Source organism: Phaenicophaeus curvirostris, chromosome 3, assembly GCF_032191515.1.
Source record: "Phaenicophaeus curvirostris isolate KB17595 chromosome 3, BPBGC_Pcur_1.0, whole genome shotgun sequence".
NCBI lineage: Eukaryota > Metazoa > Chordata > Aves > Cuculiformes > Cuculidae > Phaenicophaeus > Phaenicophaeus curvirostris.
The window spans coordinates 19,226,235-19,239,388 of record NC_091394.1 but is presented as its reverse complement, the minus strand read 5'-3'; the positions used below and the strand labels follow the sequence as shown (position 1 = coordinate 19,239,388).

The 13,154-nt window shown below is 47.3% G+C and overlaps 1 protein-coding gene across 2 annotated transcripts; it reads left to right on the top strand.

The window, feature by feature from the left end:
- The first annotated feature begins 520 nt into the window (after positions 1-520).
- Positions 521-11,677, top strand: LOC138718567 (serine/threonine-protein kinase SBK2-like). Of its 2 annotated transcripts, none has more exons than XM_069853075.1 (4): positions 521-618; positions 7,316-7,505; positions 8,265-8,467; positions 8,731-11,677. In XM_069853075.1, the coding sequence occupies exons 2-4, from the start codon at positions 7,325-7,327 to the stop codon at positions 9,298-9,300; spliced, it is 954 nt and encodes a 317-aa protein (XP_069709176.1). In that variant the 5' UTR covers positions 521-618; positions 7,316-7,324; the 3' UTR covers positions 9,301-11,677. The 2 variants fall into 2 exon arrangements, with proteins under 2 accessions (XP_069709176.1, XP_069709175.1); XM_069853074.1 differs by having other exon boundaries at positions 582-795.
- Positions 11,678-13,154: the final 1,477 nt, after the last annotated feature.

The following is a 13,154-nucleotide window of genomic DNA, read 5'->3' as shown; positions in this document are numbered from 1 at the left end:
CACCTGCCCCTGTGAAGGCATCTTGAAGCCGCTACAGTTTACACCTGGGCTATGATGTTCACTGACACAAGCAGTTGTGACTGACATGCCTTTGGCCCCTTTGATGGCCTAGAGCAAGCACTGGCAGCTCATGGTCACTCCAAGCCCTGCCATCAGGGATGTGCTCTTACTCGGCACAGTCCCAGCACAAGAACCATGCACCAGCCCAAGGAGCTGCTTTGCTCCCTCAGCTGTAATGAAAGCCCAAGCTGGAGGGAAAGGCTGAGAAGGGTGGGTCTGCTGAAGGGTCCCTGGGGCTTATGATGGTATGGCCAGAGCAGAAACCACTACCCCACCCCAATCCCCGCAACACTTTCCTCCCCATAAACAGAGCAGATGGATAGCCCCCTTCCTCCCTCCATGCCCCCTCTTTTCTTCCCTCCCAGAGGTCACCTTCAGCGAGGAGGCAGTGTGCCCCCAGGACCAGAGCCATGGGGAAGAGGCGGAGCGTCACGCTTAGCCCAGTAATGCCTGGCAGCCCCTCCGGCTGCTCGGCACAGGCTCAACCCAGCCCAGAGGCTGCAGTGGGGGCAGAGAGGCAATCCACGGGCAGCCGTCAGTGCTGCGCAGCTGGAGGAGGTGAGAGGCTTGGTACAGACGGGGAGGAAGCGTGAGAAGAGACATTACAGACATGGCAGGATGAAAAAGCCTAGGCAGGATCATAAATGGGCACAACTGGGCACCACTCCCTCATGATCCAGTTCTGGAGACTCTGGCACAGCGTGGAGTGCTCCTGTTTCCCATATCTGGTTGATGGTGAGCTCATTAGTTAGCTTTGCCCCAAAAGGTTGCTTCGTGTTCCATCGTGTCCAGTGACACAGTGCCGCGGTACCAGTTGGTTGTTTGGGAGGAGGGGGTGATGTGGCTTGGTCCCAGTGAGATTGCTACCAATTTCTGTCCGATGAGGGTTCTGTATAGAGATTGTGGTATATTGCTTGCTGGGGAGAGGTTTACGGGGTTCTGGGGAGGCTGCTAGGTGTTTCTGCCTCAGAAGAGCAATACGTAGTTCTGCTAAGCAGACAGTCATGCGGTTCTATGCAGTGAGATTAAGCATTAGCTTGCTGACCAGTTTTAGAAAGAAGCTCATAAATCTATCAGCAATAAGGCCAGAACCAACCACTGTGATAATCTATTCTGATCGCTTGCCTCTATTAATTGTGGTTTGCACTGGAGTATACTTCTGGTGGGAAAAAAGTGTGCCGTTCTCGAGTTAGAAGTTCCGGAGATGGAAAGTTATTCTTCCGTATTGTTTGGTAAGATTTTCAGAGGCAAATATACTTCTTCATAAAATCTGCACCACAACTGAGGTCTTTTTCTGTCAAAATCCTGGCCACTCCATGCTGTGGATACCAGTGCTAGCTCGCTGACCTATGGTGTCACCGATGCTATTAAAAAGATAGAAAACATCCAATAGCTAATTATGCTGATCCATCGGCTGGCCTGCAAAACAATTCAGGACATTTACCCGAGCGAAATAAGTCTTTCACAACAGTAGGTTTCTAGCATTCAAAAAAAATCATTAAAATAAGAAAGAAGAAGAATGAAAAGCGGAGCAAATTGAAGGAATGTATTTCTAATAAAAATACAAAATCCACTAGTGCACGATATTCTCAGTTCTAGTGCAGAAGTCATTAGCAGGTGGCCAGCTCTTCAGAAATACAGCTTTCCTAACTCAGCTGATTTTCAGAGATTAAATTTCAGACTATCTCAGGGCATCTGTGTGTAGGAACCTCCGCAGAAACTAGAGTTCAGCGTAAGAGGCAGGTCATCTTGGAATGGATGTTTTGTCTTGTTGTAGTTTATCTTAGTCTATGTGAAACTGAACAACTATATCTATTGTTTTGTTTAGAGTGAAGCTTATTTTCTTAATTTGGCATCTGGAAAAAACTAGTGTGCCTCTCACTGCTGATTTTCCCTGTGTTTGATGCTTTTGGGCATTGTCTTTAGTAGAGTGAATGCAAAAGTTCAATCTGCAACACCAGTAATATTTTTGCTGCTATTCTCTTCGCCTTGTATCTGTATCATTAAGATGTATATCTGTATCACTGTAGATAATTTCTAGTGCAATTCTTTATCATCCTACATATTAAGAACTACAATGGAAGTGAGGCTGTACTAGATCTGTATTTCTGGGTTTACACAGTGCCCGTTTTATCTACAAAGCAGCATGAAGATCTTAGATTTGTCTGATTAATATGACTTTTTTTTTTTCCCTGTCACTCAGTGCAGACTAAATTCCTGACTTCTTTGGTCATTTGAAACACTTTAGTGTGTGTGTTTGTACAGGCACTAGTTTTACCAAGCAATACACTATCTACTCAAACCATTTTTCTGTCATTTGTAAATATTTTATGGATGATTTCAGTACTTTATATTAGATCATTGACAAAGGTAAAATTATTATAACGGAGTCAGGATTTAACAAAATTGTGTATGGTAAAGACACCAATAAAATACAATAAATTCCACTATAGCAGGCTTTTTTTTTTAATGCATTAAAAACATGTGGCTTATTGTTTTTGACCAACACCAGGGTGAATTTTTTCAGCTAGCTTGCAAAGAATGATCAATGAATAGGATGTTTCTGGCAGATGTACAAACCAATACCAGGCTGAGAACTGCTCTAAACTCTCACGAGCAATTTAGAGGTTGATGGGAAACCCCTGCATGTAGGGTCCTTACACAGCCTCTAGACAGAAATGAATGTGGTGGTTTGAGACCAACAGAGACACAGAGGAAGCAGAGTTTTTCCCCCAAACTCCCAGCAATCTGGAAAAATTCTGGACTCCTAATGGATAGTGCAGGGTGACAATGGATAGTTCTCAGGGTGACATTCCTGCAAAAAGAGATCCTGGGGCCACAGCATGAGGCAGAGAATAATTTTAACTGAATGCTTTACAGGAGGCATTCCTCCAGGAGCAGTCAGTGTTTTAACATGGGAGGGAGAAAAAATTGTGAGGCTTCAGCAGTACTCTTCAGTTCCAAGAAGCAATGTATGCAAATTAAAGGACATGCACTTCCATATAAACACAAGAAAACATTTTCCCCCCTTTCTTTTTTACTGCGAGGTTGGTCAAACAGCATGATAGGTTGCTCAGAGAGGTTATGGAGTCTCTATCTATGGAGATACTAAAAACCTGACTGGGAATCTTCCTAGATAACCTGCTTCAGCTGCTTCAGTTTGGACAGGGGAATTGGATTAGATCATCCCTTCCAGCGTAAACATCTCTGTGATTATATCTGTCACCATAGCACCACATCTGTTATATAGAGATTACACTGTCTGTGGCTCTTGACATATATGAAATACTTTTCTGGACCCAATATAGTAATGATTTTGGTTGAGGAACCAAAATAACATTACCTAGACTAAGACACTGTATCTCCATAGGCTACATCCTCAAGAAGGTGGGAAGCATCTCCTAATGATGGAAAGGATGTTAATTTCTTGCTGTTGTAGTTAGAGAATATTTGGGGGGAATTAGGGTTTCTTACATGTCAACAGCCTCAAACTAGGACCTCCAGCAGAAGTGAAACACAGAAAGGATAGTGAAGGAAGGAATATTTTTGAAAAGGACCCTGCCTGCTGCCTGCAATGCAGCACAACCAAATGTTGAGTGCACCCTGGCCAGTGTCCTGGTGGCCTCCTCTCCAGTACTTGTCACTCTGTAAAAGGCAAATGGCACTTTAGAAGTAGGTGTGGAGCACCCAGGCACACTCTACTTAGTGGTGACCCAAACTTGGCCCTCACTTAGCTTCCTAGCTAGTGGCTGTGGTGGCTCAGAGACAGACGTGATGACTCTGGCTGTTTCCTGATGTATTATGTCCTGTAATCAGGCATAATACAAGGGCAGTGAGAGATAAGTGCTGAAAACTGTTCTGGAGTGACTACAACAGGGGCTTCCTTCATATGGAGCCCTGATCAGACTCACAGGATTGTCACTGTCCCTGAAGACACTCTCCCCACATCCTCTGTCTGATCTATTTTTCCAAGCCGACTATTTCACTTTCATGCTCTATTCTTTACCCAGACAATCTGCCCTCCCATGCCAGTGAGACCATGTGTGGAATAAGGATCTTGGCCACTTATGTTGCAGTCACTTGAAATGTGGAGTGGAAGGACACAAGAGGGTTTTGGGTATTTTGATATTTGTGGACTGAAATGTCCTAACTCTTAAAGCTGGAGTGAGAACCAAGAATCCACAGAGAAGTACATCCTCCCATTTACAAAGTTTTCACACAGTAAATAGGAGAGTATTAATGAATCATATTAAAAAAAATAGGACATATAACATATAATAAATAACTCAATGAATATAAAAACAGATTAATAAATAGATATTTGAAAATTATTTCATTATTGAATAATACATTAAGTGGATGCAATGAGAAGATTCTAACCTTTAGGTTAGATAGTACTGAGCACTAACAGGTGGCCAGCCTACAAGGGAAGAAATTTTAACTAGCTTAAGTTTGAGAAACTAGGATATCTGAGATGATTGTGAACCATTTGCTGACAAGAACTTGCATATGACCATGAATTTGATATAGGAGAAGCACTGTCTTACAGAAGAGATTTTTGATGTTTATTCACAAATTGAAATCTCATGTGTTCTGCACAAGAAAAGTTATTCCACTCCCTAGCTGGTTTAGCTCTAGCCTACCTGATATCAAGAGGAGGTCTGTCTTTCAAAGGTCTGTTATGTTTTAAGTTTATTCCTAGCTAGAACTCTTTAAAAAGTTTTTCCCAGCTATTCTTTTTAAGAATAGTTAGATGTGGCAACACCAGTTTGGAAATGTCAGTGGCAGAGTGGTTCCTTCTGTGGGTTCCGTGACGCCCTTGCTGTGTGGAATTTTGCAGTCTGTGCCGGCTGGGCAGCAAACAGGAGGACATCAAAGCAAAATCTCTAAAATATTTTCCAGACCAAATCTCCCTCTGAATTTCTCCCAGCCTTCCATTCATCCCCTCCCATGCATGCACTTGTTCAGTGTGGAACTCCCTAGAGACTCTACTAACTTCGGCCAGAGCCTGTGCAGAAAAGTAGAGTCAATTACTTGGTACTTCTGAAATGAATAAGATTTATCAATGGAATCTAGGAGGGAAGGGAAGGGAAGGGAAGGGAAGGGAAGGGAAGGGAAGGGAAGGGAAGGGAAGGGAAGGGAAGGGAAGGGAAGGGAAGGGAAGGGAAGGGAAGGGAAGGGAAGGGAAGGGAAGGGAAGGGAAGGGAAGGGAAGGGAAGGGAAGGGAAGGGAAGGGAAGGGAAGGGAAGGGAAGGGAAGGGAAGGGAAGGGAAGGGAAGGGAAGGGAAGGGAAGGGAAGGGAAGGGAAGGGAAGGGAAGGGAAGGGAAGGGAAGGGAAGGGAAGGGAAGGGAAGGGAAGGGAAGGGAAGGGAAGGGAAGGGAAGGGAAGGGAAGGGAAGGGAAGGGAAGGGGATCTCTCCTACAAGTGGTCCTGGTCTCCCATATAAAATCCAACCTTTTTCTAGTTTTTTTCTAGGTTTTCTACTCCTAAATTACAGGGTTTGTAATCATGACAATGTTTAGTATTAGTGGTGGCTGGGAGTTGAAGGAACTGTGATATCTTCTAATTGAAGATAGAGCAGTGTAAAATCTAAGGGAAAAGCTTCATTCTTCTGCTCCCACTTATATTCCCGGGACGTTATCTTCCTTTTTAGCAATGTGAGACCCTATTCCCTCTGACAGAGGTGTCATGTGAATCAGAATGTTTTACGGGAATTTGTAGGTGCATAGATGAGCCACTGGTTTTACAACACAACTTTATCTCACTGCACACTGTAGAAGACTTATCCAAGAATGCTGCAATTCTCAGGCTCTTGAGTTGCATCCTGGTCTGCATTGTGCAAAGTGTTACCAGCAGGTCAAGGGAGGTGACCTTCCCCGCTACTCAGCAGTAGTGAAGTCACATCTGGAACACTAAGTCCAGTTCTGGGCACCTCGGGAAAAAAGAGGCATGGATGTATTGGAACAAATCTGGAAAAGTCCATGAATATGATTATGATACTACATTGTTTCTCATCTAAGGAGAAGTTAAAGAGAATTGGGACTTGTTTAGCCTTGAGATGAAATGGCTCAAGGAGATCATCTGAGTGATGTGTATAAATATGTGATAGGAAGGTGTAAAAAAGACACAGCCATAGTCTTCTCAGTGATACTGATTGAAAAGACAAGAGGCAATGGGCATTGATTGAAACACAAAACTCCTATGTAAGCGTAAGAAAAACTTCTTTTACAGTAAAAGTGATCCAGCAGTGGAACAAGTTGCCCAGAGTGGTTGTGGGGTCTCCGTCCTTGGAGATATTCAAAACCAAACTGGACACAGACCTGAGCAACTTGCTTTAGTTAACTCTACTTAGAGCAGGATCTTGCAGTAGCTTCAGAGGTGCCTTGTGATCTTGACCACCCTGTGACTCTGTGGTTCTGTGACCTTACTCCAAAGCCAGGTGAGGCTCCCAGGTTTGAGATGCCTCTGTTCAGAGCAGGGGGGAGAATGCCACCACAGGTGCTTTAAAATTCTCCAAAATGGGCCTGAAGCAGCTGTCTGTAACTCAAAACGCCATTGGTATCCAAGCTTCCTTCCTGCTAAGATTTCTTGTCTGCATAAATGTGTGACTTTGGGTCAGAAGTGTCAGTAGGCATGAGGTACTGAGCTCCCTTTGGCTTGCTCAGGGCACACTGCCACTGACTAGTAGTCCCTTCTTTGTCATGGGCTAGCTGTGCCTCTGCCTAATGGACAAGTCTGCTTCTCCCTCAAGGGCTTTCTTCAATAAGCAGTAGGTGTGTAGAGAAACATGATCTTGCTGCAATAGGCTAACAAGAACAAAAAGACTGGGTCATGCTTGGTAATCTGAGACTCTGTTAACATTTTGGTGTTGTCTAATACTTTGGAGAGTAGAATAAGAAGAGGTATGGATGGCCAAGCTTTAGTACAGACACAGAAAGGTGATCAAGGTCTTTGAAAGAAGAGACTCCAGGCATTACAATTAGAGAGAGACAAGCACCTGTCTGGAGGCCATAAAGGATTAGAGGGCTGAGGGAGGTTCCTTTCGATACATGGATCTTTTTATTATGATGAAGGGCTTTGCACAGAGGTGTACTGTATAAAAGCACAAGATCGACTCTAGCACAGCTGCATGAGTACTTACGCTCCAAGTGTCAGAAACATGTCCTGCCACGGCATGGACTGCATGACATGTCTGATCTGCTTTTCTCTGTGCATGCTGTGATGTTCCTGAATCAGGCTGTGGTGTTTCTGCAGCGCTCAGTGATGGCCAAGAGCTCAGCTGCAGCAGCAGCAGGGACAGCGGCACCAACAATGCTAGATGAGCTCCTGGAGATCACAGCTCAAAGCCTGGTGCGCACCGAGGTGTCCGAGCACTATGAGGTTATTCGGGAACTGGGCAGGGGCAAGTATGGCCACGTGATGCTAGTGACCCACAGGCAAAGAGGTAAGGAACCGATTGCACTCTGTGAGCTACCGTGCCTTGTCTCCTCCCCACTTGCCAGGGCACTGGGTGGGCTGGTGGCTCCTTGGGACAAGGGACCAGGCATGGTGGGAGGTTGCCAGGGAGGCAAGTGGGACCTCCCCAGCCAGGGACTATCCCATTGCACCCAGCCAGAAAGCAAGTGATGCCAGGGAGCAGCCCAGATCATCAGGCAAGTTTATAGTGATGAGGCAGGGCCAAGGTCAAGCCAAGAACTCAGTCCACAAGTCAGGATCAAAAGGGTTCAGGTCTAGGTACAAGCATAGATGTGATATAGCTGGAAACCAGCACTCCCACCACACAGCTTGGGCAGGGAGAGAAGTCCCAAGCTTGAGCTTAAATAGTGTCCTCAGGTCCACAGACCTGAGGAGGAGTGGAGTTCCTAGGTGGGGTTGGCCAAGGCCATTAAAGCCTAAGAGTGCCCACAGGGCCCTAACACTACTCTCTCCCAGTAGTCCCAGCTCAGACTGATGGGCTCACACAGACTCCATGTCCATTCCTCTACTCAGTGCTCCTGTGCATGCACTGACTGGCTTAAAATTCACACCAGCAGCAGTTCCTGCTCCCAGATCTGGTGTCCACAGGGTATATTCACACCGAGTGTCAGGCCAGAGACCTCTGTTGCTGTGACTGTCTGGACCCATGGCTGCTTAGTGCCCCCTTTGTCTGGCCTTGGTGTGAGTGACTTTCAAGGGAGTCTAACCTACTCTTTCCCATCCTCAGGGACTCCTATGGCTCTCAAGCTGCTGCCCAAAGCCAGTACCAAGCTGCACACCTTTCTGTATGAGTATTGTGTGGCGCTTTCCCTCGCCACCCACCCTGCCATCATTGGCATGTTCGGAATTGCCATCGAGTCAAGCCAGTACTACGGCTTCCTCTATGAGCCAGCACTGCACAAAGACCTCATATCTATCATCAAACCCCGAGTAAGTGCTACTGTAAGGCTGTGGGGGCTGAGACTGCAGTGTTTGGACCCTGTACAGGCTGGTTGGGTCAGAGGGAGGGAGATAAGGGCAATGGGGTTTGGGTCTCTCATCTCTGGGGTCTACAGCATTGAAACAGCGTCACACTTGCAAGTCCAGAAATGCAAAACTCTTCCCCAGTGCAGAGCATGTAGGTGAGAGGCCAGCTGGCAGGGCTGCCAAGGTGCCCTGTGAGTGCCGTACTGCCTGTCTCTCTCCCCGTGCAGGATGGGATCCCTGAGCCAGCCGCGAAGCAGTGTGCCAAGCAGCTCGTGAGTGCGCTGGAGTTCATTCACAGCCGGGGGCTCGTGTACCGTGACGTCAAGCCCGAGAACGTGCTACTCTTCGATCCCGAGTGCCGGCGCATCAAACTGACTGACTTTGGGCTTACGCGGCCCAAGGGTACCAAGCTGAAGCTGGTGGCTGGGGTAATCCCCTACACCGCCCCTGAGCTCAGCAACACTGCTGACTCCCAGGGGGTGCCCATCGACACCAGCTTGGATGCCTGGGCCTTTGGTGTGCTGCTTTTCTGCCTGCTGACTGGCTACTTCCCCTGGGAGCAAAGCCTGCCAGATGACCCTTTCTTTGAGGACTTCATGCTGTGGCAGGAAACAGGTCTGGAGGAGGACCTGCCGCGCCACTGGAAACGTCTGACCACCGAGGCTGCCCTGATGCTGCGGAGCCTGCTGGCCCTAGATCCTGCCAAGCGTGGCCCTGTCAGCGGGGCGCTGCGCTATGTTGATTGCCCTTGGCGGCTGGAGGATGGGCGCAGTGAGGAAGCTGAGGTGAAGCCCTAGAGACTGCTCCGCATGGGGGAGGTCAGCGTGCTCCCCATGGGGGAGGGTCTCATCCTGCCAGAGGCTTCAGGGTCTGGGGCATTACACTGGCCTGGGTACGAGTGGCCATGGTGACCCAGAGAGCAACTTCTTCATCACACTATCCCTGCCACCACAGAGGCAGGCTCCTTCCCCAGCTGATGGTCCTCACCCCGTGGCTCAGTGCCGCCCCATGCCACCTCCTCGTGTGTTCTCAGGCTTTGAAAACTTCTCCTTTCTCTTGGAAATGACTATATGTGAAGTACCCACCTGCTTTCTGACCACAGGGACTCCAGGGTGGTTTCTACAGGCTGCAGCACCTGCCTTATCCTCAAAGTAGAGGAAAATATGCGGTTTTATGTTCCTGTATGTGGCTCTTTTAGTCTTATAATAAAATGTCTGTGGGGCCTGCTTTCTGTGGGAGAGCAGGAACATGACAAAGCCTGTGGCCATCTCAGGACAACCTGTGTAAGGCAAGGGCACCGCTGGATGCTTCCTGGGCCTCCACTAGGACCTTTGAAGGGTGGCTTCAGATGTATGAGCTGGAGGAGCTGGGCTGTGTATGGTAACTGACACCAGTGATGGTGCCAAAAACGATCTGTGGAGATGGTGTGTTGAAGAGAGAGAGCCACAGGGAACTACCCAATGTAACTTGCAAGTTGCCATGCATTTCTTCCCACTTCCTTGTGATCAGGACCAGGTGACAGAAGGGTTCTTCTGTATGGAGGGTTGTTAGCAGCAGGAGCCTCAGTGTCAATTTGCAGCAGTTTCCCCCACTAGTTCTCTTCATTCAGGAGAATGGCTTTCTGCAAACACTGTCAGTTCTGCTAAAGCACAACTGACCCCTCGCCTGCCTTAAGTTGCTTAGATTCAAGTTGAAAGGTGAGCTCACTGCCACAAGGATGCACATGTATGATTCATCTGAGAAGACAGCAGCACTGTGATAGGCCTGGGTGTCACTGGGAAAGACTAACAGAAGACCTGGAACCACAGGTCACATAAACCTTCCTGTACAAATACCCCTAGAAAAACTCCCCTAGTAATACCTCCCAGCAGTCCTATGCCTTTGCCTTGCATTTATTCCTAATCCTCCTCTACAGTGACCATACTCCCCTCACAGAGCCAGCCCCTCTCTGTACGAGCCTCCATTACCACCTCCACTACCCTGCTCCTATTCTCCTAAATCCCAAGGAACCATTTCAAAGACTATCCAATGCCAGCCCAAGCACACCTGTTCCCTTGTACTGCCTTCAGGTCATAAAAGAATGCCCTTCATTCTCTTCTAGAAGCCTGCTTACTTGGCTAGAAGGCCTTCCTTCTCCCATTTCCCTTCACCACTTTAATCCTTCCCCAGCAACATGCCTCTCCTAACCCCCCAATGTCCTTCTCTATGCACATTTTAATCATGGAAAAAGATAACAAAGAAAGAGTAAGAGGTTAGAAGGGTTAGAATCTCTTCGTACTTTGGTACCTCTTTCCAGTCCCCAGGTTTATGCTGCTAGTGATCCCTTCCAGCTTTCCAGCTTTTAGCGTGATCCTGTGGTCAGAAACATCCCCAGCCAAGTTTCCATTCTCAGTGACTTTGTAACTTCTAACAATGCAATGCTCCAGCACCATAATTTCTAGCATTCAAGGTATTCTTTCACCTTAGATCCTCTCTACAGGAGATCCAGTCTGCCCACTTTTCTGTAGTTCCACAGCCTCCAGCTCTCTTTTTCCATCTTCTTCTCACCCACTGGCAGTTACCATTACTTAGCTTCCCCACTAACATTCCTTTTCTACCACCCATCACCTTATAAACATCTTTCATTTGTTTCTCCATTTGCAACACCATCTTCATACTACTTTTCCTGCTCTACTACGCTTTTCCTTTGTGCCTTCCTTCCAAATCCCCACCCTACCTTGTCAACCAGCAACATACTCACTTTGTTCAACATACCATTCTCTTCTGTCCACTTCCACCTCTTAGAATCTTGCATTACCCAAAAAATTCATAAACAGTACTCAGATTTGTTTTTAATTACTCTCTGATTACTGTAGGAATAGCAGAGGTATGTAGATGTCTCAACAGAATTCCTGTATTTAAAATGGAAAAGCTCTAAGACCAAAGGATCTATAGGCCAGGTAGCTGACAACTATCCAGTCAAAAATAATGGAAAATCTGATTGAGGTGCTTCCTGATAGAGAATTAAAGAATGGGAACATGGCTGTGTGGAATATTAACACTCAGTGTTCTATTTGATAATAAAGTTGTGTTTGATGAAAAAAAATCATAGCATTATGGTAGACATTGTTTGTGAGGCATAAGCTATTGATATGAAGAAAATTACAGTATGCCGTATTGATTAAAAGGATGTGCTATGCAAAGTCAGTAAAGCATTCGTTAACTGAATTGAGAGCTTTCAATGGACAGAAGAAATAATTGTAAGTTGGGAATACTCTTGGGTTATTTTGATTGTTTTCTGCAGGGATCAACAGTTGAATGAAAACTAGTCAGCATTTCCATCCATGATTTGAAGGCAAATACATAGAATCATAGAATAACCAGGTTGGAAGAGACCCACCGGATCATCAAGTCCAACCATTCCTATCAAACACTAAACCATGCCCCTCAGCACCTCGTCCACCCGTGCCTCAAACACCTCCAGGGAAGGTGACTCAACCACCTCCCTGGGCAGCCTGTTCCAGTGCCCAATGACCCTTTCTGTGAAAAATTTTTTCCTAATGTCCAGCCTAAACCTCCCCTGGCAGAGCTTGAGGCCATTCCCTCTTGTCCTGTCCCCTGTCACTTGGGAGAAGAGGCCAGCAACCTCCTCTCTACAACCTCCTTTCAGGTAGTTGTAGAGAGCAATGAGGTCTCCCCTCAGCCTCCTCTTCTCCAGGCTAAACAACCCCAGCTCTCTCAGCCGCTCCTCATAAGGCCTGTTCTCCAGCCCCTTCACCAGCTTTGTTGCTCTTCTCTGGACTCGCTCCAGAGCCTCAACATCCTTCTTGTGGTGAGGGGCCCAGAACTGAACACAATACTCAAGGAGCGGTCTCACCAGGGACGAGTACAGAGGGAGAATAACCTCCCTGGACCTGCTGGTCACGCCGTTTCTGATATAAGCCAAGATGCCATTGGCCTTCTTGGCCACCTGGGCACACTGCTGGCTCATGGTCAGTCGACTGTCAACCAACACCCCCAGGTCCCTCTCCTCCAGGCAGCTTTCTAGACAGACTTCTCCTAGTCTGTAGCACTGCACAGGGTTGTTGTGCCCCAAGTGCAGGACCTGGCACTTGGCCTTGTTAAACCTCATGCCACTGGACTCAGCCCAGCGGTCCAGCCTGTTCAGATCCCTTTGCAGAGCCTCCCTACCCTCCAGCAGATCCACACTTCCACCCAGCTTAGTGTCGTCTGCAAACTTGCTAAGGGTGCACTCGATGCCTTCATCCAGGTCATTGATAAAGACATTGAACAGGGCTGGACCCAGCACCGAGCCCTGGGGAACCCCACTTGTCACTGGCCTCCAGCTGGATTTCACACCATTTCCCACCACTCTCTGGGCCCGGCCATCCAACCAGTTTTCCACCCAGGAGAGTGTGCGCCTGTCCAGGCCAGAGGCTGACAGTTTCTCAAGCAGAATGCTGTGAGAAACTGTGTCAAATGCTTTCCTGAAGTCCAGGAAGACCACATCCACAGCCTTCCCCTCATCCAGTAGCCGAGTCACTATGCAAGCAAGGGCCTTTCCACCTGGCTTGTACAGCACTGATTGCAATGTTTTGTTGACTTTAAAGCAATTGGCTTTTACCCGTTTGCATTTAATCCCCTTAGAGTACCTTAGTGGGTTCACGAAGGA